At 47.0% G+C, this 23,303-nt stretch overlaps 3 protein-coding genes across 7 annotated transcripts in view; 2 read left to right on the top strand and 1 right to left on the bottom strand.

Annotated features, from left to right (window-relative positions):
* The window catches only part of LOC139054980 (uncharacterized), a 45,501-nt gene extending 30,953 nt beyond the window's left edge, over nucleotides 1-14,548 (top strand). Inside the window, exons 2-3 of the mRNA XM_070532686.1 lie at nucleotides 9,682-11,175; nucleotides 14,432-14,548. Coding sequence (XP_070388787.1) covers nucleotides 10,054-11,175; nucleotides 14,432-14,548 — 1,239 coding nt within the window. The 5' untranslated portion in view covers nucleotides 9,682-10,053. The remainder of the gene's footprint in view (nucleotides 1-9,681; nucleotides 11,176-14,431) is intronic.
* LOC135916873 (uncharacterized) overlaps nucleotides 1-23,303 on the top strand; it is a 150,032-nt gene that overhangs the window by 59,507 nt on the left and 67,222 nt on the right. For all 5 annotated transcript variants that reach the window (XM_065450336.2, XM_070531772.1, XM_070531770.1 and 2 more), the window contains exons 2-4: nucleotides 18,423-18,475; nucleotides 20,500-20,769; nucleotides 22,266-22,490. In XM_065450336.2, the coding sequence (XP_065306408.1) occupies nucleotides 18,423-18,475; nucleotides 20,500-20,769; nucleotides 22,266-22,490 (548 nt within the window). The remainder of the gene's footprint in view (nucleotides 1-18,422; nucleotides 18,476-20,499; nucleotides 20,770-22,265; nucleotides 22,491-23,303) is intronic.
* Nucleotides 15,989-17,640, bottom strand: LOC135915013 (uncharacterized). Its single transcript, XM_065448006.1, has one exon. The coding sequence runs from the start codon at nucleotides 17,529-17,531 to the stop codon at nucleotides 16,146-16,148; it is 1,386 nt and encodes a 461-aa protein (XP_065304078.1). The 5' UTR covers nucleotides 17,532-17,640; the 3' UTR covers nucleotides 15,989-16,145.

Raw genomic sequence — 23,303 nt, 5'->3', positions numbered from 1 at the left:
TGACGTCGCGTGGCAGACAGGCGAAGCGGGTGTAGGCCGGAAATGTTTTTTATCAGTCCTGGAGGGCTAGTGGCAGAAGTGGAAAAGAAACAGATTAGATTAGCTTTACGTTATAGCGGCCCTTATTTTGTACACTACCTTATTTTACACGACTGCCCCCTCAGTAAGGTCGAGGGGCCCTTAAGGTCACGGTAAACGATACGGAATGAATCCTTGAAACCTTGAAATTTTTGCGGGAAGCACGCGCTGCAAACTATTTTGTAGTGTTGCTTCTTTCATTTTTCTTTTTCTTCTCGTTATATCGAGGTACGACTTTGCAACCACAACGAAATTGCTTTCAAAGTATATTGTAATGAACAGGGCAGCCGTTTCGCTTACTCTAAGCCGATTTCGGCTTACTTTATTACCAGAGTCGCTCGGGGAATCCAGCAGTCGTGTGCACTATTTTAATACTCTCTCTTTATTTATTATTTCTTTTTTTCTGGGAGGCTGCTTCGGGCATGCTCCTCCTTCTTTTCCCTTTTGAAATGGTAATATGATGTTGTACTCTTATTCTGCTGGGTGTTCTCACTAAGTGGCTCTTCTTCCTTTACTTCTGTCTTTCCTTCTCTAAGCTGGCTTAGAATGTCCTATTCGGCTAAATACCCATATCTCTTTGGCAATGCAAAAAAAATATATTTAATTTCCTTTTTTTTTTACTTAGCACAAGCGCTTTACGAAGAAATCGCTTAAAGATACTTCTTTTTTTTTTTTGCTCCATTTGGCCGGTTTTTGAAAAGACCGTGTCGTCTGTCTGGGTGCCTTTTGGGACGGCTTTATGTACTTGTAGGCCAAGGTTCGTCTGACTGCCTTGGTAATGAGGCAGACATGAGGAAAGCTGGTGAATAATGCTCAGCTCAGAGTTCATATCGTCAGTAAAGCGAAGCCGTGTACATGTACGCCCTCTTTTGCCAAAGAAATTTAAAAAAAAGAACATGTTTTAAAAGGAAGCTTGCCGCTCTTTCCTTCCTATCAAAATGGCAGTAAAGGGCATAACTGCCTGCTTTAGGCAACCGCCGTACCTATATAGAATAAATTTGTCGCACTCAGGAAATGTAGTCTAATTTGACTAACCGTTGGAAGCACATTTTTATATAGGCCCTCAATGTTTAAAGCAATGTTTCTGTAACTTTTGTCTGCTAACGAAAAAAAAACCTAAAGTTTAAATGTGGAGTCAACTCCAGTCATAGAATACGATTCTTTTTTTTCCAAGCGCAGCATACTCATTTTAATTTAATTTCGTTAAATAGTAGACGTAATGAAGGTTGTCTGATGTGCATACGTCGAAGTACGTAGCATGCAACAACGCTGCAGCATTCAGTTTCGCCATGATTTGTATTTCTTTAGTAACTTGTTAACTAAGTAATGTTACTAACTAGTAAACAGAACCGAAAATAACACAATCTTAACGTAAGAATTATTACTTTCTAATAATAAGTGATCTCACGAATGCGCTCTAATCTATCTACTCTACCAAACCCATTCGTCTGATTTGGCAGGAATATATCTCTGTTGTTCAAGTAACTGTTGCTTCCTCTGAGTTCGGACATCTCACTTTTTTATATATCATGAGTGGTTTTCTTTTTGAAGAATCAGCAGCGTTCCACTCCATATTACGACGGACGCAGAAAGAAAAGTGTGTTGGGCTTTTGAATGCTAAGCTCGCGTTCTCAACACTTGGATTTCCGCGTTGTTCCCCACTGTGGCCGTGGTAAGTGAACGCGGAGCTCTTCAGTTCGAAGAGTTGAGAAACGTATTATGCGCTCAAAATTTGTTAAAAAATTATAAAATAAAATAAAATAGAAAGCTTTTCGCGCTGCCTGTGTGCGTTGGAAAAGCCCCCTGATAGGGAGAGCTAAAATTCGACCTTTGATGGGAAAAAGGCCATCCGTAAGTCTCGTAATCGCAGGGGCGTATTAAAATTTCGTCATCATGTTCACCATAGGGTTGAAGCCTACTGCAAAACGAACGCTTCGCTCAACCCTACCCTGTACCGCCCAACAGCATCTTGTGCCTGCAAAGTATATTTCTTAATAGAGAGTTTTAGTTTAGGGGACGCAACTGGCTTGCGTACGCAAGAGCTAGGGGCCACGCTACTGCGCATGCGCAGACCTCTACGTCATGGTCTGCGCATGCGCAGTAGCGTCGCCCCTAGTTCTTGCGTACGCAAGCCGCTTGCGTCCCCAACACTAAAACTCCCTAATGTGAAAAACCTCCTCACGTCATGATATCATGACGTCATTTTTTTTTTAATGCGCCATGACCGTCTCCTCGCCTGTCGCTGCTGAAAGTTGCGCGCATCTCCCTCCGCATTCCAGTTTTCCGAGACCCTCGACTACACAGTGCCTCGACGACGCCGACAGCACCGCCATGCACTGCAGCTGTCGCCGAAGGTGGTGCGGTCACACAGTCCGCAACAGGCTGCGCGCCTCGGGACGTGTCTATTAATAGACGTACTTCTCCCGGGCATCCTTTCTTCCCCATAAGACTGATCCCCCCGCGCCACCTCGGCCGCCTTTTCTCCTCGCCTTCTTTTCGCCTCCCCCTTCATCCTCCACGTCCTCAGCGGCGGCGCCGGCGGAGGCAAGTCGCCCCCCCACCCTCTCCATCCGTGGTCGCTGCTCGCTCGTCTCTCAAAAAATCAATTGACGGCCACGGGAGAAGCATCGCGGCGCCGCCGTCTGACGCAGCGCATTCCGCGGCCGCCGCTCTAATTTGTTCGCCCGGGCGATCGTTGAGCCGAGGAAGGCCGAGTTTCCCGAGGGCCCCGTCCTGTTCCCGTTCTCCAGATCTGCGCCCGTCGAGCCTCGCCGACAGCTGAGTGACGAGCGCCCGAAATAATGGTGGGCGCCAGAAACTTAAACGCGTATAATTGGTTCTTTATTCCACGATGGAAAGAGGGGGGAAGAAAAAAGAAAGGTTTTGCAGACCGCACTGTAATTGTATAGCTCTAGGCTGCTGACGCCTTAACGGCCGCCAGCATAGAGAGCTGGGGCATGGGAGCATGCATGTACAAAGGAGGAGGAGAGGAAGGAAAGATAGAAATGTCAAACAACGGAGGAGCGTCTGGTTTGCTACCCTATACGCAGGGGCAATGGGGTTAAGTGATAAGAAATTCAGAGGGGATATAAGGTGGCAAAAAAAAAACTATACACCGTTATTCACATGTGTACAAGGATTATACAAGTCAGCATTTGGCCTACAGTTCGCTTGCTCTGTCAGACCACTGAGCGCTTGTTACACGGCCCTGCATACGCCGTCAGAGCAGTCGGGTCGGGTTAAGGTCCGGCTTCTCTGGACAGCCACAGAGAGCCATGTCTCCCGCGAACGAGAGGAGTCGTATATGCATAGCTTGTCGGACACGGTATACAGCGCTTGTGTTTATCTCTTTCAGTTGCTCTACGTGTGTGTATACATGTGCGCTGCCTCCTGAACAACAACTAACTAGCCCACCAACGGGATAAAGCCGCCAGGTGCGGGAGAGCGCGCAGAATATGTAGCAGCATAGCAGACGACCGAATGCGCCGGAACTATTTCCAAAACTTCACGATGTTCTACTGCCACGTTGCCACCTCGTCGTTACATCGCGAAACAAACACCTCCCTGTAAACGAAAATGGACCAGGTCCGTAGAAAAGGTATTATAGTAAGTTATTTAGAGTGCTCTGATGCTCTCCAGTATTTCTTTCTTTTGGGGTTTCGACATCAAGCACCTTCGTTTATCGCAAAAAAAGAAAGAAGAAAGCGGAAATGGTACGTCAGTATACTCCTTTAAGGGCCGATAATAAACGCAGCATGAAGATACAAATAGTCGTCTGGTAGCATCAACTACCCACCCGGTTTCAGAGGCGATGCCCGTAACATCCATCCATCATCTATATAGCAGGGGCACTTTTTTCCCGGGGCTGTTGCGCGTTGGTAAAGCGCACGTGTTGCCGCCGTTCCTATAGTTGAGCAACCGCTCACGTGGGCTCGCTACAGTATGCAGAGGGCATCATGTCGATGCCCAGGGAGCTCTTGTTGGGAAAGGTCCTAACACTCGGTTGCTGGTGTGGCAGCTACAAGTGACAGCTTGTACAATGGCAGCCAGGAATGCGGCCAACCTAACCCACGTGTCCCTGCGCCGCCTGTGCCTACACGCGTCAAAGCGTTGTCTGCTCGGGCTATCGAGCGCCTGCGGGAGGCGCCTCGATCGACGCTTGCCCTCTGAGGTGCCATGTTGTGAAACAAGTGTATTGAAGCACTTCTCTGCTCTTCTCACATTCGGCAGCTTCGGCCCGACGGGTGAATTGATCAAGCCACTGCGGCGTAATTCTCGCACGCTACCTGGATACAGATTAGAGACCGAGGAATGCTTGCATCGCTCGGGTTTGTACCTCCGTGTATACGTGGGTGTTTCGTCCATTGTCACGTTGCGCGTCGGCGATTGACGTGCGCGGGCGCGGCGCTATTTCAGCAGACTCTCGATATCGGGTGTTGTTCACACCGCGTGGGCGCGCGCGTGGAGGAGGGCGGATTAGGAAGAGAGGAGGTAAGAAAGATGGGGATGCTGGAGCCAGTACTCACGGGATGGATCCTCACAGGTGCCGGCGCTCTCACGACCCTCCTCGCATATGCGTGCGTCCGCCACAGCGAGCAAAAGCGTGCATTGTATCGATTGCGTGCGTGGACGCGCGCGTTGGCGTGGGTTGCACCTTCTTGGTCGGCGGTGGGCAGTCTAAGTGGGAGAGGGCATACTGGTGGCCCTATACAGTTGGCCTCGAGTAGGAGTGACCAGCCCTCGACGGCGCTGACCGAGTGCTATATGCGTAGTCAAAATTTCTTTCGCGGCGCACACGGACTGTGCTTCATTCACCACGGGAGGTTCCTCTCGCCGGTGCTTTTTGTGAGAGCATGCTCATAGGCGACGATTCCTTCCGGGAGTATCTCTGCTACATTACTCCGGACTGGTCGTCAGGTAAGAACAGAGCGCGATGCGCGACCTTTATTTTAATTGCTTTTTTATTTATTTTTTTGCGTGGCTATCGCTCTGTCGGGCCAGAGAGAACCGAAGTCTGAGATGGACTGGCGAACAGCTGGCGTATATGTACCAACGCGTGTGAAGGGTTTTGGTCAGTCAGCGCATATATCAGCGTCCGATTCTCGAGAACGTCCGCAGCCGGAGGAGTCAGTTACCGAGCATATAGCACGACCGTCACGCTAAGCAGGCTGGAGTCTATAGATGTATTGATGTGACCAGCTGATCCAGTTGTGAAAGGGCCCATTCGCATATAATTAAAATATTGTGTGCCTATACTGTTCTACGAGTGGAACGTCTTGAATCGGTAAGCCAACAAAGCAATCAATCGAATGTCTGGTTCCAACAAAATTTCGGCTGGTCACCTTAACTTGGGTGTTTATACACAAGGCAGCATATACAGCTTTTTTTTTTCTCCTTTCACATTTGTCTTGTTTTGGCTGAAAAGATTGTAAGGGCCAAGTTCTTTAAGTTGCGTAAAATGCTTATATGTACCGAGCGTTCTTGCTTGCATTCGGCTTTTACGTTGTCGCTAAAATCGATACTGTCGTGTCGTGCACAGCAGCTGAACGCCTTTCAGGCGCTGAGCGCAGCCCCTTTCGCACGCTACGCCTGCGAGATTTCGCACCGTGTTTGTCGTGCAGCAATCCAGCTCCATCCATCCGATGCAATCCTGCTGTCGAGGCAGGCTTCCCCGTGCGAACATCATGGCTTATAATCACTTCTCGCGTGTGCGCGTTAAACTGCACGCTACGATCCAGTTGAAGTCGATGAAACGAATGCGTGTTTGGCGATAGCCGACGAGACGGCTACCAGAAATGGCTCGCGAGGGTGTCGCTGTTATAAGAGGACTGCGGTGTCATATGCGATGGCTAGTCGATGTTCGAAAGACAGGACAAACGTGCACCGAAAAGCAATGCCCACAGCCATGCACTTTTCGTGAAACAGCGCATAAGTAAAGAGAACTAATGTGAAATGTAGACGAAAGGCCACAACGTGGTCCACGGCATACAAATGCCTATGACGCGTCCCAGCCTCGCATATGTCTACGCGCATTCACGAGATCGCCATCGCGATGGGTCATAATTCTCTTACGCGCGTTCCTTCTGAACGCGGTTTGTTTAGCAGATCCATGTCGAATTGGAAGCGGCTTCTGACAACAAGATTAAGCACGTATGTTTCTTATTTTATTCCTTTACATTGTTGTTTCAATAACGCAAACGATACTATCAGTATATGGAAAGTAATCGGATTTCAACAAACGCAGGCAGATATTGTAAATGCTTTTGCCCTATAGCCATCACTTATTGGTGAAAAGCACGCACAAAGCATTTCTATTTTGACTGTGTCAGATGATGGCACTAACAATCAAGTTAGAATGGCCAATTTATTGATTCTTTGTCTCTAGCTGGCGCAGGGGCCAACAATAGCGTCAGAACACATGCAGAGCCAGCCGTCATATTTTGCGTTCTCACTATTTTATGAGAATAATCGCCTAATGTAATACTCCTAATATAGTACACGTCAAACGTGTAAGAGGTGCTTTTTCTTTTTTAGATCATGCAGAATTTTTAAGAATCGCCTGTGGCAGATAGCGTGATTGTAATCCTTGAGCTTCATTACTCCAAGCAGCGGCATTAATTACTCATACAAGGAATCGAAATGCAAAATCGACTAAAATATAAAAATTCACTAATTATGTTTTTAAAATAATTACTTTACGGCACATATTGCAATCCACGAATTGTAGCCGGTGAGCTTGCAAGACATGTATATTTTGAACGAAATCTAAGGACCTCACGGGTTTGAGATATGCGCCGTGAAACTTGCCGTGAAGTGGCGATATTGTTCCACTTAATTCTTTAGTAAACCGCTAATTTACAACATTGAAGGGCAAAAGTAACTGGAACTCCCATGTATTTCGTCGCACACTTTGGGAATAAATACTTCGAAACTGGTGTCATTAAGAAAATTCGTTCAAAGTGTATACGCCTCACGAACATCACCGGCTGCAAATCATAAATTGCAATATGTGTCGTAATTAATTAGACAGTTAGTTAGTCTATTTTGTTAAATAATCACTTATGGATTTTTATTGCTCATGCAAGTAATGTCCTCCTCTTTGAGTAACCCAAATCAATGACTGGAATTATGTTATCTGGCACAGGTGATTTTTTTAAAATTCAGTGTTATCTAAAAAAAGCCGGTGTAATCTAACTTCGCTTTCCGGCACGTAAGAGGTGCGTATTCCAAAGGGCGCTAGAAGAAGATATCCTTGGTCAGTGCAACTTGAATTTTATACCGTGGCATGCTAATAACTGAAAACTAATACTGGTCGTCTTTATCTCGTAGCGTGTTCTGTGAAAAGTGGGAGCGCGAAATATTTCTTGTGCGCGCTCCACGAGTGGTCCATAGCGTTGGTATAGCTTTGCCGCATTGGCGTAGTGCTTGAAGGCGAAGCCCACTGCACTTTCCCATTCAGCAGTGGAGTTTAACGGTGAAGGTAATATTCAAGAAGAGGTCAAATGTGCCGATGCCACACGGGGCTACAAGGCAAACGGCATTTTCGGGTCCTCAGGACATGCGCTGTATTCTTTAATGCGTTAGCGTTAGGAGTGTCGAAGTGGAACGAAAGCGAACGTGTTTGAAGTGTGGAAAGCCGGCCACGCGGTAGAGGGGCGATGGGAGACCTTGGAAGAGCGTACGACCGTCATGTGCACTTTGCTTCTCGAAGAGGCAAGACGTGTGTCGAGTGAGCTCCTGAGAAAGACTTTGCAATGTGGTGAACGCGGTTTAAGTCATGGCTTCAGGACCCCAAAGAGGTGCGACGTAATGCCTAACGCATTTCTGTCGCATTTACCGCTAAATCGCCATTGGATGTCTTTTTTCTGAAGGACGTTGTCTGATTATCTCAAGGACAATCCGACGCAAGACCAGTGCACATTTCAAGGGCGTCCAGGGAAAGTTCGAAATGGGACGTCTGGACAGCTGAAAATGGCCTCTATAGAGGTTCTCAAATTTATTCGTCTTTTTTTTTTTTTGACCGCGAGAATACAACGCTTTCTACGGAGGAAATTCTCAGTTCAGCTCACTATATAAAGTGACTAAATGTAGGAGAGAAATCTGCGTGCCCAATAAAACAGCTATAAAATGTAATTTTCTTCAATATGTGAAATTACTAGAGAATAGAATTGAATTCATATTTTATAGGTAAGAATATTACCAAGCATGTTTCCTGATAAAAATCTGGTGTTGGGCTACTTTAGAACATTTCACTACTTTGTAACACTCTGTACTAAGTATGCAACAAATCAGAATGAGATAGGTAGCAACATAAAAAGTAATTCGTTTTAGTAGGCATCTACGTGGAAAGCCGTAGAAATGAAGACGTCCTGGCGGGAAAACAATATGTGAACATGCACATCAGGTAAGTATTTCCGTTAATTCGGACCTGACGGAACAGACGAAAGTGATCGAGTTATATGGCGGGTCGAATTAAACATGATGCAGAGGGAACGACAAAACGTTGATTCATTTGGTAGTATTTGCCCTATTCTAACACGTCCCCGAGTAAAACTCGTGTGTGTCCGAAATAGCAAAATAATGTAAAAATGACATTAAAAGCTCCTAAGCAAAGTTGAAATCGAACACGCACCCGTTTCTTTAGCAATAAGAATGGGCAAGGCTCTACTATCAGCTTCGCCGCATGGTTTTGTGAAGTCAGCTTTGTCGCAATACATCCGTTTTATGCGGCAAAGCATTAAAACGCAGCGTAGGTAGGTTTGGTTTTGTGTCCGATTGCACTGCGCTGGCAATTTGCGGCCCAATTATTAGGAAAAAAATTGCTTGCGCTAAAATTTGGCATATACCGTAATTACACATTGTGAGCTATGGTTATTGCTTGAAAATACTCCTACGGTACACCGATAATAGGGATTTTCGACGGGAAGTGACGTATGTGTTCAATGCATTCACTGTAGACATACGCTGCCCTAAAGGGGTCGCTATTGAGGTCACCATAGTAAAAACCATAGGGGTCAGGCGCGTGCGTGCTGACTTATCAAGTTCGAATTATCCGGCGAATGCAAATTTCAGGATTAAAATAACGAAAGTAACCCATCTCCATCGCAAACCTCCGCCCCATCTCCCTTACGTCCTGCGCCGGGAAACTGTTTGAACACATGGTCAACGAGCGGCTCACCACACATCTCGAGGGAAACGATCGCTATCCGCACACCACGTTCGGCTTCCGCCAGATGCTCTCCACGCAGGACGTCCTCTTCCAGCTAAAGGAAGATATTCTTGACCATTTGAGCAAACACAGCAAGTCTTCCATTCTAGCGCTAGACGTAAAGGGCGCCTTTGATAACGTGAGCCATGAAGCCATTCTCCGTAATCTAGAAGATATCGGCTGCGGTGCCAAAACATACGCCTACATGCGCGCTTTCCTCACCAACCGTACGGCCACGGTGGGGATTGCCAACCTCCGAAGCAAGTAATTTCACCTACCTAACTGGGGTACGCCACAAGGTTCGGTAATCTCGCCACTCCTCTTCAACGTGGCCCTCCTCAACCTCCCCCGCCTCCTAGACACCGTCCCAGGGATATCCCATGCTCTATATGCAGATCACACTGTGGACGAGAGGCGCGAGCACGGGCGAACAGGAGACCCGTCTTCAGGAGGCGGTCAACATCATCGAACGGTACCTCAACACCTGCGGCCTCCACTGTGCCCCAGATAAATCCGAGCTGTTAGTACTCGGGGCACGCACCCGGGGCCGGCCTCCAAGCCACGACGCTCCGGACCCGCAAGTCCTTCTTCAGGGAGTCCCGATACCGAAGGTCGACTCACTTCGAGTCCTCGGAGTCCATATACACAAGGACGGGTCCGGCTCTGCCACACTCCCCAGGCTACACAGCACCGTGGCACAGCTTACTCATCTGATACGACGGGTGGCCAATCGCCGCAATGGACTCAAAGAGCACGAAACTTTGCAAATGGTACAAGCCCTCCTTTATAGCCGCATTACATACGGAACTCCTTACCTCAACCTGAAGACAGCCGAAAAACAAAAGCTAAACCTTCTAATACGAAAGGCCACGAAGCTCGCCCTAGGACTACCGACAACCGCCTCCACTGACCGATTGCTTCGCATGGGAGTTCACAACTCCTGGGAAGAACTCGCAGAAGCGCACCTCATCAACCAGATCAAAAGACTCAAGCTCACAACCACAGGCCGAGCAGTCCTCCGACGCACAGGATACGTAACCAAAATAGAACACGATGGCGAACGTAAGGAAAAGATCACATCGAAGCTGCGAGAATGTTTACAAGTTTTTCAGATCTCTCGGAACATGCATCTAGAACACCATCGGGGCAGACGGCTCGCCAGGGTAAACGCCATCAGACATAAGCACCGTAACGACCCGCAGGCTCGCTACGTGGACGCAGCCAAGTATCCGGCCCGAAACGCCTTCGCCATCAGCGTCACAGACTACAGGGGGACGACACTGGCGTTGGCGACAATTCTCGCCAAACGCGCGGACACAGCTGAGGAGGCCGCTATAGCACTCGCCACCCATACAAGCGAGGATGCCATAGTGGTCTTCACCGACTCTCAAACAGCGGCACGCAACTACATGAAAGGCAGGGTCTCCACCAAAGCGATCAACTTACTGAAACGTGGCGATACTCCTCCCCCCTACACCTGCATCATGTGGGTTCCGGGACACGAGGGACTCGAGGGGAATGAAGCGGCACACACCGCGGCCCGCGCAAGCGTCAACCGGGCTTCCCCGCACGGTATTCTAGAAAGGTCCCACCCACACAAATCAGCGGAGGAAACGGAAACAATACCGTTAACTTACCAAGCACTACTACAACACTATCGGCTTGGACGCAGGGTGTACCCTCCACCACATCCCCAACTAACAAGAAACGAAGGCACCGACTACAGGCGACTCCAGAGCAATACCTTTACCCACAGAATCTTGCTGCATCATTTCCACCCGACGCTACACAGCTACACCTGTCCACACTGCAACGTGCCTGACACCTTGGCGCACCTCCTCCTGCAATGCAAGAACACCCGAGCAAGCATCACAGCGACACAACTAATAGCAGCAGACGCAGATCCAAACCTCCTCGCTGAAACGTGGAAGGCTGCGATCTCCAAATCGGACCTGGTCGACCAGCGCGAACTAGTCGCCCGGGCCTGGAGGGCGATCCAAGCCAGAGGGTTCCTGGAATAAGGGACCCTCCCACGCACCTCGACTGACAAGTCACAACTTCAAATAAAAGTTTCATTCTCTCTCTCTCTCGGGCGCATAGGAATGCACGGGCGCCGGCCTGGTCCTTCAGTCGTGATCGTATTAACCGGAGTCAAATTAGTGGAAGTTTACTATGTTAGGTGCGCAAACAGCTACTAGGAAATTGTAGCTGTTTTATTATGTGATTTCACTGCATACTATGAGGTAACTAATAAAAAACGATAAGACAACGTACTTCGTCCATCGGACATTTGGTGCCTTCTGGGATGAGATGCCATAGTGGAGGCCTCCGGATAATAATTTGATAACAAACCAAGTTGCGGTAACTCTGTTAACGAGCTTTGTTGCCGTTAGAATGTTGCTTTTGTCAGAATGCAAGCGCCACAGTGGCCTGAAATCGAAGCATCGACTCTGTACTCGGTAACAGAACGCCATACTATGAAGTTCTGCTGAGAAAACTTCGAGAATCACTGCAAGTTAGGTCCACTCAAACATGATTAATGCGATATTACTGTCATCCTATTAATTGTGTTCATACCAAAATTGGTGACCAAATGTACAATAGCGTGCCCCTTACCTGCTGGGCACTTACATCTACTAGCACTTGAAAATTAGTCATTTACAAAGTGTGGATGTGAAGGAGTTTTACAATTCAAAAGGCTGAAAACCTGACATAAACAGTGCACCGCCATTGGTTCTCTTGGTGTTTAGGAATAACATCTCGAAAAGGAATAAGTCCCCGTTCACTAACGTTTCGATCAGCTGGTTGTATAGCCAAAGGTATGAACTGTGCACCTGGCTACAGGGGTCCTCCAACATTTTTCTCCTTGCAGAAGGTTCACAGCAAGTCAAGTCAATCTAAGGCTAGGGTCAATTATGAACTCATTCAAAAGACAATCTACAAAAAGTACTCTACAAAAGCAAAAAGAGTCAATACTGTTGCAGTGCTGTTCATCCAACTGTTTCCAGTATTTGAAATGTCTCACTTTTCATTTGGGAAGACACGGGGAAGGCGGGAGATGGAAATTCAAGACAATGAGCAAAACCAGAACAAGGTAAAAGCAGGAGCCGACATTTCGACAACTGGACTTGTCTTTTTCAAAGCTTGAAAAAGACAAGTCCACTTGTCGGAACATTGAGTCCTGCTTTTACCTTGTTCTCATTTTGCTCATCACCTTTCTTTTCTCTTTTTTACTGCTGTTGGATAAAACAACTACTGGACAATGCTTGGAGGAAACCACACCATGCATACAGCAGATCTGAAACAAAAAATTGTCCATTTTAATATTTTTTTCACGTACACAGGCTTTTTACAAGACAAACATGTGCACATCATTAAAATGAGACACCTGCCAGAACCTAATCAATGTTTCAATGACTGTAAGCCACATACAGGGCTCTTATGAAAGCTGTCCCACCTTCACAAATGCATTCACATCAATGTTTACTGAAAACATTTTGTAGTTTAAAAAAAAAGCATGTGATTTTGCATTCTTGTTTCAAAGGAGTTGAGTATTGTAACCATGGTGTTACAAATTTATAATAGCTGCCATCCTACATATATTTGACATGCTTGACATCAATGCCCTGTGAAAATGTCAGTGACAATTTAAGTATGTTGTATACTGAAGGTAAAAAAAGATTCCTTTCAAAATGTAAGTATTATCACAGTTGATGTAATACATTGAACTAGTTTGGAGTAGCAAATATGCCTGGAACTGCAGACTTGTCGTTATCTAAAAAGCTGGCCAACTCTACATTTGTGCGCAGTATCAACACCAGCTGCCCAGGAGAGATGCTTGTCAAGTGACATCTGCTGAGGCTAACTGCGGTTAAACTGTACTTCAAGTACTGTAGTTAAGCACAGCTATAAGATAAATTTTAACTGTACTTACATGCAGTGTTATCGCAGTTATTAAAGTAACTTCGTGCAGCTGGACATACCTGCTGTAGGTTATCAGTGAGGTTCATCTTAACTGAAGTTACCATGCCTGCACAAATGAGATATCAGGCTATATATGTCAAAATCATGCAATTGTTCTTTCTGATCATCAGTAGCATCACAGGTCACCAGTCCTACCAACTTCCACATATGTGCGACTGTTTTTTCAGAGCAATTGTCTTAGTGACAGCAGGTATATAACCACATAGGAACGGTTTTATGTAGATTACAACCATTCCAAAGTTAAGGAAATTCGTATCATAGTAGCTCAACTGCACAACTTGCATAGGAATTGTGGCCAGAAGCAAAATTATACTAAAAGAAGTGAAGCCTTTTCTATGTGGCACTATTTATGGCACCTTCACAACACATTAAAAAAACAGTCAGCTGTGCTGCTACTTACACTCAAACCATATTCAGAAAGCGCACAATTGATGACATCCTGTCACAAGTCAGCCTGGCTTGCATGTAGTTGATTGCTTTGGTAGATTCTGGTGCATACTCACACTGTCTGTTTAAAAAGAATAGCTTTGTAATTTATATCTGAAGAGCTGCCCAACCCGTACAGTGTTAGCTGCCTAGCTGCCAAGTAGCATTTGCATTGACAGACTGCTTTGGCTCTGTAGTATCACATGACTACATTGTACTACTCTGGATAAATTGAACGCAAGTTGGAAAGCATAAACTGTCACAGCTTTCATGAGCAACAACTCCAGAATGCAACTTCACATCTCTATGTATCCAGTTGACGAGGATTGTATAGGTCCCAACACTAAGCGTACAGACCAAACTCATGCAGTCATCACGTGGAGTGGCGAAAGCGAAAAAGATAGAATGCGCCCTAGTCAGCTTCAACATTGCATTTCACTTGTCTACGATACCACAGCTCCAAGTGCTGAACAGCGTTCTTAAAGTGGCATGCTGGAGTTTGTGCCGTTATTACAAAGCTATAAGTTGAAGACTAAGCTTGCTTCAGAGCATTTTCTGCCAGACAGGAAACCCACCACTATTTGCACATTTTGCTGTGTAGCACCTGGCACATTTATTCCGCATCTGCAAGGTCAGCCTACACGAATATCTGGCAGCCTCAGCACTCACCTGACTTGCAGCAAAAGAAGACATGCGATTACTATGCATTTCCTATGCATTGCCTTTGTTTAACAGCAAGATATGCAACCAGCAGAGGGGGTATTCTGCAAAAGTCCACCTCGTGGACTGTCCATTTCGGCCGCTGCTGATTGGATGCAGCTGTACAAGCGAGGAGTATATGAGCGGCCCTAGCCAATCAGGAACGGTCGAAATGGACAGTCCACTAGGTGGACTCTTACAGAATACCTCCCCAGGAAGACACCATGTTGTACAGTGCATGCTTACAAGCAAACTGTCTCCTTCTGGTGGCTCCCTGTACAAAGCACAAATGCAAGTCTGAACGCACCATAACCGCACCATAGATGAATTGTTACCCATGCTGCAACATTGCCAGTTGCGTAGTATGGCATATTCAATTGCTGCATATTTCTGTGACATGGAACCGCAAACTCAACTTTTTTTACTTCTTTTAGCAGTGGTTAAATTAGTGGTTATTCATCCTTATACAATACAAAAATTAACATGGCATTCCTGACGCTATTTCTTATGGCTAGAGCCCACAAGCAGCAGCATACACAATATCTGTAAAGATCATGCATGTAGAGCTGCTGGTGATAGGGACTTTGCTCCTGCTAAGCCATTGTGAACCGTGACAAGCCCCTTTTGTTTAGGTATCAATAATGGAAGATACATTACTGCCGATATGATCTGCTAAGCTGCCAGCCACTAGTTTAATAAAAGGTCATGAACATTTCTGCCAAAATGAGTTTTTACCTGGCACTACTTCATTAACACTAAGGGTTCTTATAAGAGAAATGTTTTGATATAGGACAAGGCATACATTCGTAATGGTGCAGGAAAAGCTGTCACTATTACTGACAATAGTGTAAATGGTGGTTGGCAATGATGTGCGACAGATAATAGCCATCTAAATTGCTGCAATCTGCCAGTTTAGCCAAAGGTGTGACAGGATAGCAACTGGCTTCCGCTAACACCATCCTAACCAATGTTTCAGTGGGTAAACTGGAAACTTGTCCAATGGACTCTGGAAACAAGGCCTAAAGTACAGGTGCTCCACTAGTACATCATTTAATGACATAACAAGCGACTAGAAAGTTCCCCTTAAATTTAATGAAATTTCAAGAAATCTGCGGGATAGTAGATTGATTAAATCAGTGGCATATTGCGCTGGTTCTTTTCTGACATGAAATGAATGTTTACAATTTTTCATCCAAAATAACAATACTTATGAAAAAAAAGAAGAAAGTCATTTCGATCTTCATTGCATGTAGCCCCTATAGCATACTAAACACGCACCAAAATTATCCCAAGTTTCTCAGGACAACTGAGAGTAATATCCTGTCAGTCTTATTTGCCAAAAAAATGTATGATTTCTTAAGCTCCATCCTAGTTAAGCTGAACATCGGCTATAGCACAAAAGAACTCTGGCACTTAAAATGGTACTTTCAGTAAACACGAACCATGCTGCCTGTGACACTTTCAATGTATTACTGCCAGAAGTCTCACAATACACTTTATATTAAACACCCTGACAGTAGCAACACTTAACTTCATTTTGTATGTTGAGAATGAAAACCTAAATGTATGAATAGCTGTCTCCATCATGCAAACTCTGATACAATTTTTTTTATTTATTCTGTGCGCTTCATGCACCATTAAAAAAACATACACCTTTTTTTTTCTTTGTGCTCTCGGTAAAAAAGCGAAGTGACTAAGTCTGCATGACTAAGAACACTTTTTGGCATTGCACACAGTCATCTTGGCACTCCTAACGTCGCCAGTACCGTCTTTCATCATCGCTGTATGGCTTGTACTGGCCCTGCCCGCCATACATGCTAGCAGTTACAACATTTGGGCAGTTCACTCGGGACGAGGATCGCACCGGCTCTAGTGATCGTGCATCAGACATACTTTGCTGGACTGGCATGCCACTGGGTTGACTATAACCGAGGGTTTGCAGCTGAGCATCAAGGCCACTGTGCTGTGGCGCCATGCCACCGATATTGCTGTAGCCCTGCCCTTGTTGCCGTGCATCATACGCGCGGTACTGGGGAAGCAATGAAGGTTCCATGCCACCGGGGTAACTGTAGATTTGTGACTGCGCAGTGTATATGCTGTTTTGCGTTGGCAAGGCACTTGGGTGACTGTAACTGTGCTGCTGTGGACGTACTTGGACAAACGCACTGCGCCGAGGCGGCGTGTCATTGTGATAGCTCTGCGCTTGTGGTTGTAAATCAGACACATTGCCCTGTTGTGGCAACGAACGTGGCATGTCACCGGCATGACCATACACACGGCCATCTTCACTCGGTGCGACTTGCCATGCGTTGTGCCCGTAAGGAAGCATGCTGATTGCTTGCCGGCTGTCGAAGTCACGGTAGGCGTCACAAACGGAGGGTGTAGGAATAGCAACTTCGGCAGGCTTACTGCCGGCGTCTCTGGAGCATTGTATGTTGCCGAGATATTGTCGTCTGTCGATACTTAGAAAGTCGCGGACGTACTGGTCTTGAATTTCTGATGCTCGCAGAGATTCGCTGACGTACTCTTGCCTGCCGACGGCTTGAAGAGGCTCGCTGACATGCACTCGCCTGTCGGCACTACGAAGATCGAGCGTAGGCTCTTGTCCACCGATACGATGGAGGTCGATGACATATTCATTCCTGTCAAACTTGTGACCGCGGGCATTCTCAAACTGCTCTATCGCTGTCGTCGGCGCTACGCTAAGCTTTTCAATCATGTACTTACAGACCAGGTACCCTGTTCTGTTCACGCCGTGCGTGCAGTGCACACCTATCAATTTGCCGTCGTTCGCCGGGTTCGCGACGAATGCGTCGACGGCACGGAAGAACTCGCTTACCACAACCTCGCTGGGTATTTGTTGGCCAACGCACATTATCTTCGTGTGGACGATGCCACGACTGATGAGAGACTCGGGGTCATAGTAACGGTTCGTGCACGTTAAATCAATCACGAGGCCTAGGCCGTATATCCGCTGAAGAAGCTCGTTCGGTGTGAAGCGCTTGCTCGCTGGCACGCGCGAGCTTATCGATTCACGAAGCGGCACCTTGAAAGCTATGAACCGCGTACCGGGCACAACACCTCCAATGTCGTTGTAGTCTAGCCACCGGTCCGGAATGGTTTTAGCACGGCCCATGTTGCAGATGGACTGGTACGGTCGTTGGGGTCGTCACGTCAAACGGGAAGCACGAGACCACGCGAGACGACGGACAGCGAGGCAAAAAAAAAAAGTACGATGTTGAATATGGCTGCGCCGTTTTCAGGCGTGGTTTCGCATTCGCGTTCAGTATGCCGCTGCTAGGCGCTGTTTCGTACTCGCGCTTGTTCAGTTTCGGTTTCGTTTTTGCTGTCGTATTGCCTTGTGACGTTGGTTTGCTGTAAATTGCATATTTTTTATTTGTATTTAGCGATTATAGATTAGATCCAACTCCATTTGAATATTACAATAATATTATGACTATTGCACATCTCTTTCTTTTTTCATTCCAGGCACGACAAATATTTCTGCAAATTCGCGTTTGAAATCTCTCTTGTGCGTGCGTGCGTGCGTGCGTGTGTGTGTGCGTGTGTGTGTGTGTGTGTGTGTGTGTGTGTGTGTGTGTGTGTGTGTGTGTGTGTGTGTGTGTGTGTGTGTGTGTGTGTGTGTGTGTGTGTGTGTGTGTAGCCAGGAGGAAGCACCTGGTGTGCGATGCCCCCCCCCCCCCCCCCCGGCCCCTCCTCCGAAATTTCTTTGTTGATAGTGGCCTGCCCAGCCTCCCTACCTCTCCCTCCCGGCTCCTGTCAGGACTTTCCGACTTTTCTGAATTTGACAATAATAAAAAATAAAGGGAAACGGTGTGTTTGGCTGTGCTCCTATCGATACGTTGTCTCTCTCTCTCTCTGTCTCTCATTTAATTGTTTCTTTTATTCCGACTTTTCCTCGTGCTTTCAGTTAGTCGATCGATGGCCACTATCGTCTTTGTCGCACTTCTGAGTGCAAAGTAAATGCATTTACATATACTTCTTGCCTGTTTTTCTCTCGTTCCAGAAGAAGAGTTGTCGACCGAAGCGACCGATCAGCCGAATGGTGACATCGCCCAGGTATGCGAATTCATTACCCAAAGTACCTACCGCGTGAATGCCTTGTTATTTTTTCCTACCCCTTGATTCTCTGTCTTTCTTTATTATTATTAATATTTATTCTTTGGTATCGGAACCGATCGCCTCTTTCTTCCTATCTCCTGCATTATTTCTGCCCCTTCTCCTCCCTACCCCACACTGCTAATTACCGACATTCAGGTGTCAGCCGCGCGCTAGGAAGTTACGGTGTGGTCAGCAGGCTTTCCTCTTTTCTGTCAATAAGTGTCTCACTGTCTATTATCGGTTGTCGCTCATCCATTTACTTGCTTGTTTTGACTGTTCCGTGTATATGCTGTTTCAACGACACTTGTTTTTCGCGTTGGTATCGTCGAATCGAGTAAACGTCATGACAAATATGATCGCTTTATATTTGAAGTGACAGAACTAACTTTCCTTCCCTATATTCTTGAGCCCTGTCCCACAGTATAGTTGCTGTTCCCTTTTTTTCATTCTTTTTTTTCATATGAAACAATGAAACGGGTGGTTCCCTTGTAAGATCCTAACCTAGTCACTCGAACCCAGCTTAAAATTTGGCAAGTATCCTCCCCCTTTCGGATCCCGCATGCCCTTGTCGCGCTCTTTGTCATGAATACTCCGATCCCCGTGAGTTCACAGAAGCTAAGCAGCAATTTGCTTAGTCACTACTTGGGAAAGAGACCGCTTGGTGGCGTCGAGTGCTGGTGACTTCCTTTCTAAGCCGAAATGGAGTGTCCGGCTTGAGCCAGAAGCGGCGCCGCAAGCAAGGGGATGCCCCCTCACCAAACCCTCAACATGTACGTGTTTATGACACTTGGCTTCAAGGTCACTTGGCTTCATCAGAAGGAATCTGTCATTGTCCCCTCCCTCTGTCCGCCAAACGATTTATGAAGCGTTTGTGCGGAGAAAATTTCAGTACGCAGCATAAATTTGGGATCTCACGCGAGAGTAACCTGATTAACACTCTCGAAACAATACAAAACGGATCAGCACGACTTACAGCTCTTCCAACCTCAATAATTACCATAGTGTTACTCTCATAAAATCCTCCCCCAGTGTCCTTCCTTTAGCGTCCAGATGCAAAATCGCGCAACTATGTCTATTCCACAAGATACAACATACTTTTCAGAAATGTGCATGGCACTCTTCTTCTCTCTGTGGTGCGCACTTCTCGGCGCCTTTTCAATTTCTTGAATCTCCAACGTCTCCACGGCACTACCAACGCCTTTAACAACTCACGGTTACCCAGTACCGTAGCAGAATGCAATATACCTGTATACGTACTACTCGAACAATCGTCGCTGAACGCAATCCTTTAATATTTAGTGCAACCGCGCACTTTGGGTATTAAGTTTTCCCAATTCTATTTCCTCGTTGTTTGTTTATAGTTGTTCTTGCTTTTCGTTCGTGACATTTATTGCTATTTTTACTTCGTTTCTTCCTGTCCTTTTCTTTCATTGCGTGATAACTGATGCCTTATTGCTGTTCTTTCCTGTTCATGACAATAATCCAACAATTTGTTCATAAGTTTTACAACTTTTGTATCGTGCTTCTTTTGAATTGATCTTTTTCTTCTTTTGTTGCGCATTCTTCTTATTCTTTATATTAGTGACCAAGTGCTGTACTTTGCTGCTCATGCTGATAGTACTTTTCTCCCTGATAAGTGAAATGGGAACTGGTTCGTGGAACTGCCACTATATTAAGTTGTTTTGGACGCTCGGACGCTAGCCAGTATTTCTTTAGAATTTCTAGGTCTAGAGCCTTCGCGCAAAAATTGACAAGTCGGAAATGTCGCGTCGGTACGCGTTCAAATTCTCATACTTGAATTCACGCGTCGCGAGTAATCGCTGTTTAAAAACGAATTAGTTGTTTGCTCCTCATGTAGCTCACAGCCGTCGATCAGCGGCACCGCGTGCAGGGGATAGACCTAAGCCTGCTACAAGAAGTCCCCGCAAACGCGGTTTTGTGCGAAAAACCCCGAGTTTTTTTTTTCCCCGTTGTTTCCGCAGGGCGAATGCGAGCCACTGCAGCCGCAGCAGCAGCAGCAGCAGCGCAGCAAGACGATCTCCGGCACGGGCTCTTCCTGCGGAGAAGCAGCAGAGGCGCCGTCGTGCGAACTGCGCGAGGTGGCCAGCCAGTTCGTGACCGACCTGATCCACCGTGCCCGTGAGGTGGCCCAGAGGCAACAGTTCCGCATCGACGAGGTCGACGAGGAAGACGAAGAGGAAGACGCTCCGCCGCCCCGGAGGCTCACCGACATCACGGCGGGACCAGTCAAGGCGCGTCACCTTCCCCCATACGTTCCACATGTGCAGTAGGCGAGCACTCGCGCGCGCGCACACACACACACACACACACACACACACACACACACACACACACACACACACACACACACACACACACACACACACACACACGCGCGCGCGCACGCACACACACGCGCACGCACGCACGCACACACAGACACAGACACAGAGACAGACAGACAGACAGACAGACAGACAGACAGACAGACAGACAGACAGACAGACAGACAGACAGACAGACAGACAGACAGACAGACAGACGCACACACGCACGCATACATACAGGCAGGCCCACACACGCACACACAAACACGCAACAAACGTGTATGCAATCTGACTGCAATTTCTGTGCGTTAGTAGATGGAACCCTCCACATCGGCCGCTCATGTGCACCATGCAAGTGCGACCTTGGTGCGCGAGCTTATGATGTGCCTTCATTTCCTCCAGGCTGTACGTCAAAGGAGTTTCACCGCAGTATTCTCTATACCGTTCGCATGTTGTGCCGCCTGTAACTGAATATGGGTGCGCCTACAGCTCGTCGGCGCTGGTGTACATATATACTTTCAGAGAGGTCCAAAGTTATCGGCCTTTATACGCACGGTGCAGGCTTAGAAGGAAAAATGTTGATGATAAATGCAGTGTTTGGCTTTTACATGGCTTTTGCACTGCTAATCTGGTAAGGTGTGTGCCCATTTCTGGTGTCGAGTGACTCACCCACCGAGCCATGCATCGCGACGTGCCCGTCTTTCCAGAAGCGGTCTGTATAAAAGTGGGTGCGACAGTAGTGACACTGGAATATATTTACATCAAAACCGCGTGACGTTGATGTAGTTGTGCACCAAGCACAGAAAACTGGGTTAGTTCAGCTAAGGAAAAAGAAAAAAGAAAAAAAGAAAACGGTGCTTCTTTATTTTTTTTATCTACTCGTCCCCATCTTTTTCTCTTGCTGCTATACAACGACGTTGATTGCCGAGAGAACTTAAAGATGTTCGTACTTGTCTCCCTTTCTTTCTATCTCCCCCTTCTACTCTGTTTCTCTTTTTATCCCTCTTAACCCTTCCCCCTGCGCAGGGTAGCCAACCGGAACTACCTCGGGTTAACCTCCCTGCCTTTCTCTGCATTATTTTCTCTCTCTCTCTAAAGATGGTAACAATGATATCGCGGTGGAAGAGGAGATTCAAAAGTAACGTAAGAAAAGTAATGTAACCTGATATCTTAAAGCAAGAGCAGAGGAGGCGAGGGAGTGGAAAGGAACGTTCGGTGTAGCACTTGCGTCAGCATGCACGCAGCAATGAAAAGATCATATTGACAGCGGCAGACTTCTTCAACTCGTAAGATTAGCGCTACGGCAACATGCGAGAAGCGCTGTCTTGGGCGATTCCACGGTGTCTGTCCCAGAGCGCAGTGCGTTAAAGATACAGATGGCGAAGACGAGACCGAGCCGAGTTCTCTCGATTCGCACGCAGACTCCCCCCGAGATCCAGGTGGACCTGGTGGGTTCCCGGACGCCCAGTCCGGAAGAGGTGGTGACGTACGTGGCGCCCGAGCGGTCGCTGAAGAAGAAAGTGGTCGTTCTCCACGAGGAGCCGTCCGAGAGCGAGGAGGACACGAGCGGCGAGGCCAGTCCGGACAGTTCTCCGCTCGCCAAGCTCATCTCGGAACCACATTCGCAGCAGCAGGACTGTCAGGACGTGAGCCTCGTCGTGCCTTTGTCACGATATGGGACTTTAGCCTACTCAAAAGAGCACAGTACACCAGCGATGCTACAGCGTGCATGCGCCGAAGACAAATTAGGCTTCGGTTATTTTGTATGGACGGTGATATACGCTGATTTTGGGTATGCTATTTCTAGAAATACCTAACAACATATGCCGTGAATGAGGACTGGTGATTCTAGAAGCGCAGATGAAATCTAGGGAGATCTATAAGAGTACATTGAATTGCTGATCATAGTGTGCGGCAGGAAGTGAGTATGATTGAGTGAGCAAGAGAAGTTATGTGAGCGACGTCAGCTTGTTTGAGTGAGTGAGTGAGTGAGTGAGTGAGTGAGTGAGTGAGTGAGTGAGTGAGTGAGTGAGTGAGTGAGTGAGTGAGTGAGTGAGTGAGTGAGTGAGTGAGTGAGTGAGTGAGTGAGTGAGTGAGTGAGTGAGTGAGTGAGTGAGTGAGTGAGTGAGTGAGTGAGTGAGTGAGTGAGTGAGTGAGTGAGTGAGTGAGTGAGTGAGTGACGAGGCGGCCGCACAGAGCAGGGATGCTTTCTTTACATTCTCATATTTAGTCGCGCTTGATTTTGAGTCAAGTAGAGATTGCATGTACATGCCCTGTGAGCCACTCATAACATGGAAGTGAGCGAAGTTGACAACATTGCCGAATCTGAGTTTGCGGAACAGCTTAGTTCGATTGCCACGGCAGCACATAACAGGAACAGTTCGTCGGGAAAAGCTCAAGTTTTAAGCTTGTGGTTCGGTAACGTATCGTTTGCAGTGTATGTGCGCAATTAATTAGCT

The sequence above is a fragment of the Dermacentor albipictus genome, chromosome 1 (assembly GCF_038994185.2).
Source record: "Dermacentor albipictus isolate Rhodes 1998 colony chromosome 1, USDA_Dalb.pri_finalv2, whole genome shotgun sequence".
Classification (NCBI taxonomy): Eukaryota; Metazoa; Arthropoda; class Arachnida; order Ixodida; family Ixodidae; genus Dermacentor; species Dermacentor albipictus.
This window is presented reverse-complemented; position numbering and strand designations above follow the sequence as displayed.

Bases quoted from the DNA above. Each gene is read 5' to 3' on its own strand.
- LOC135915013 (XM_065448006.1), bottom strand. From the start codon at position 17,531: ATGGGCCGTGCTAAAACCATTCCGGACCGGTGGCTAGACTACAACGAC.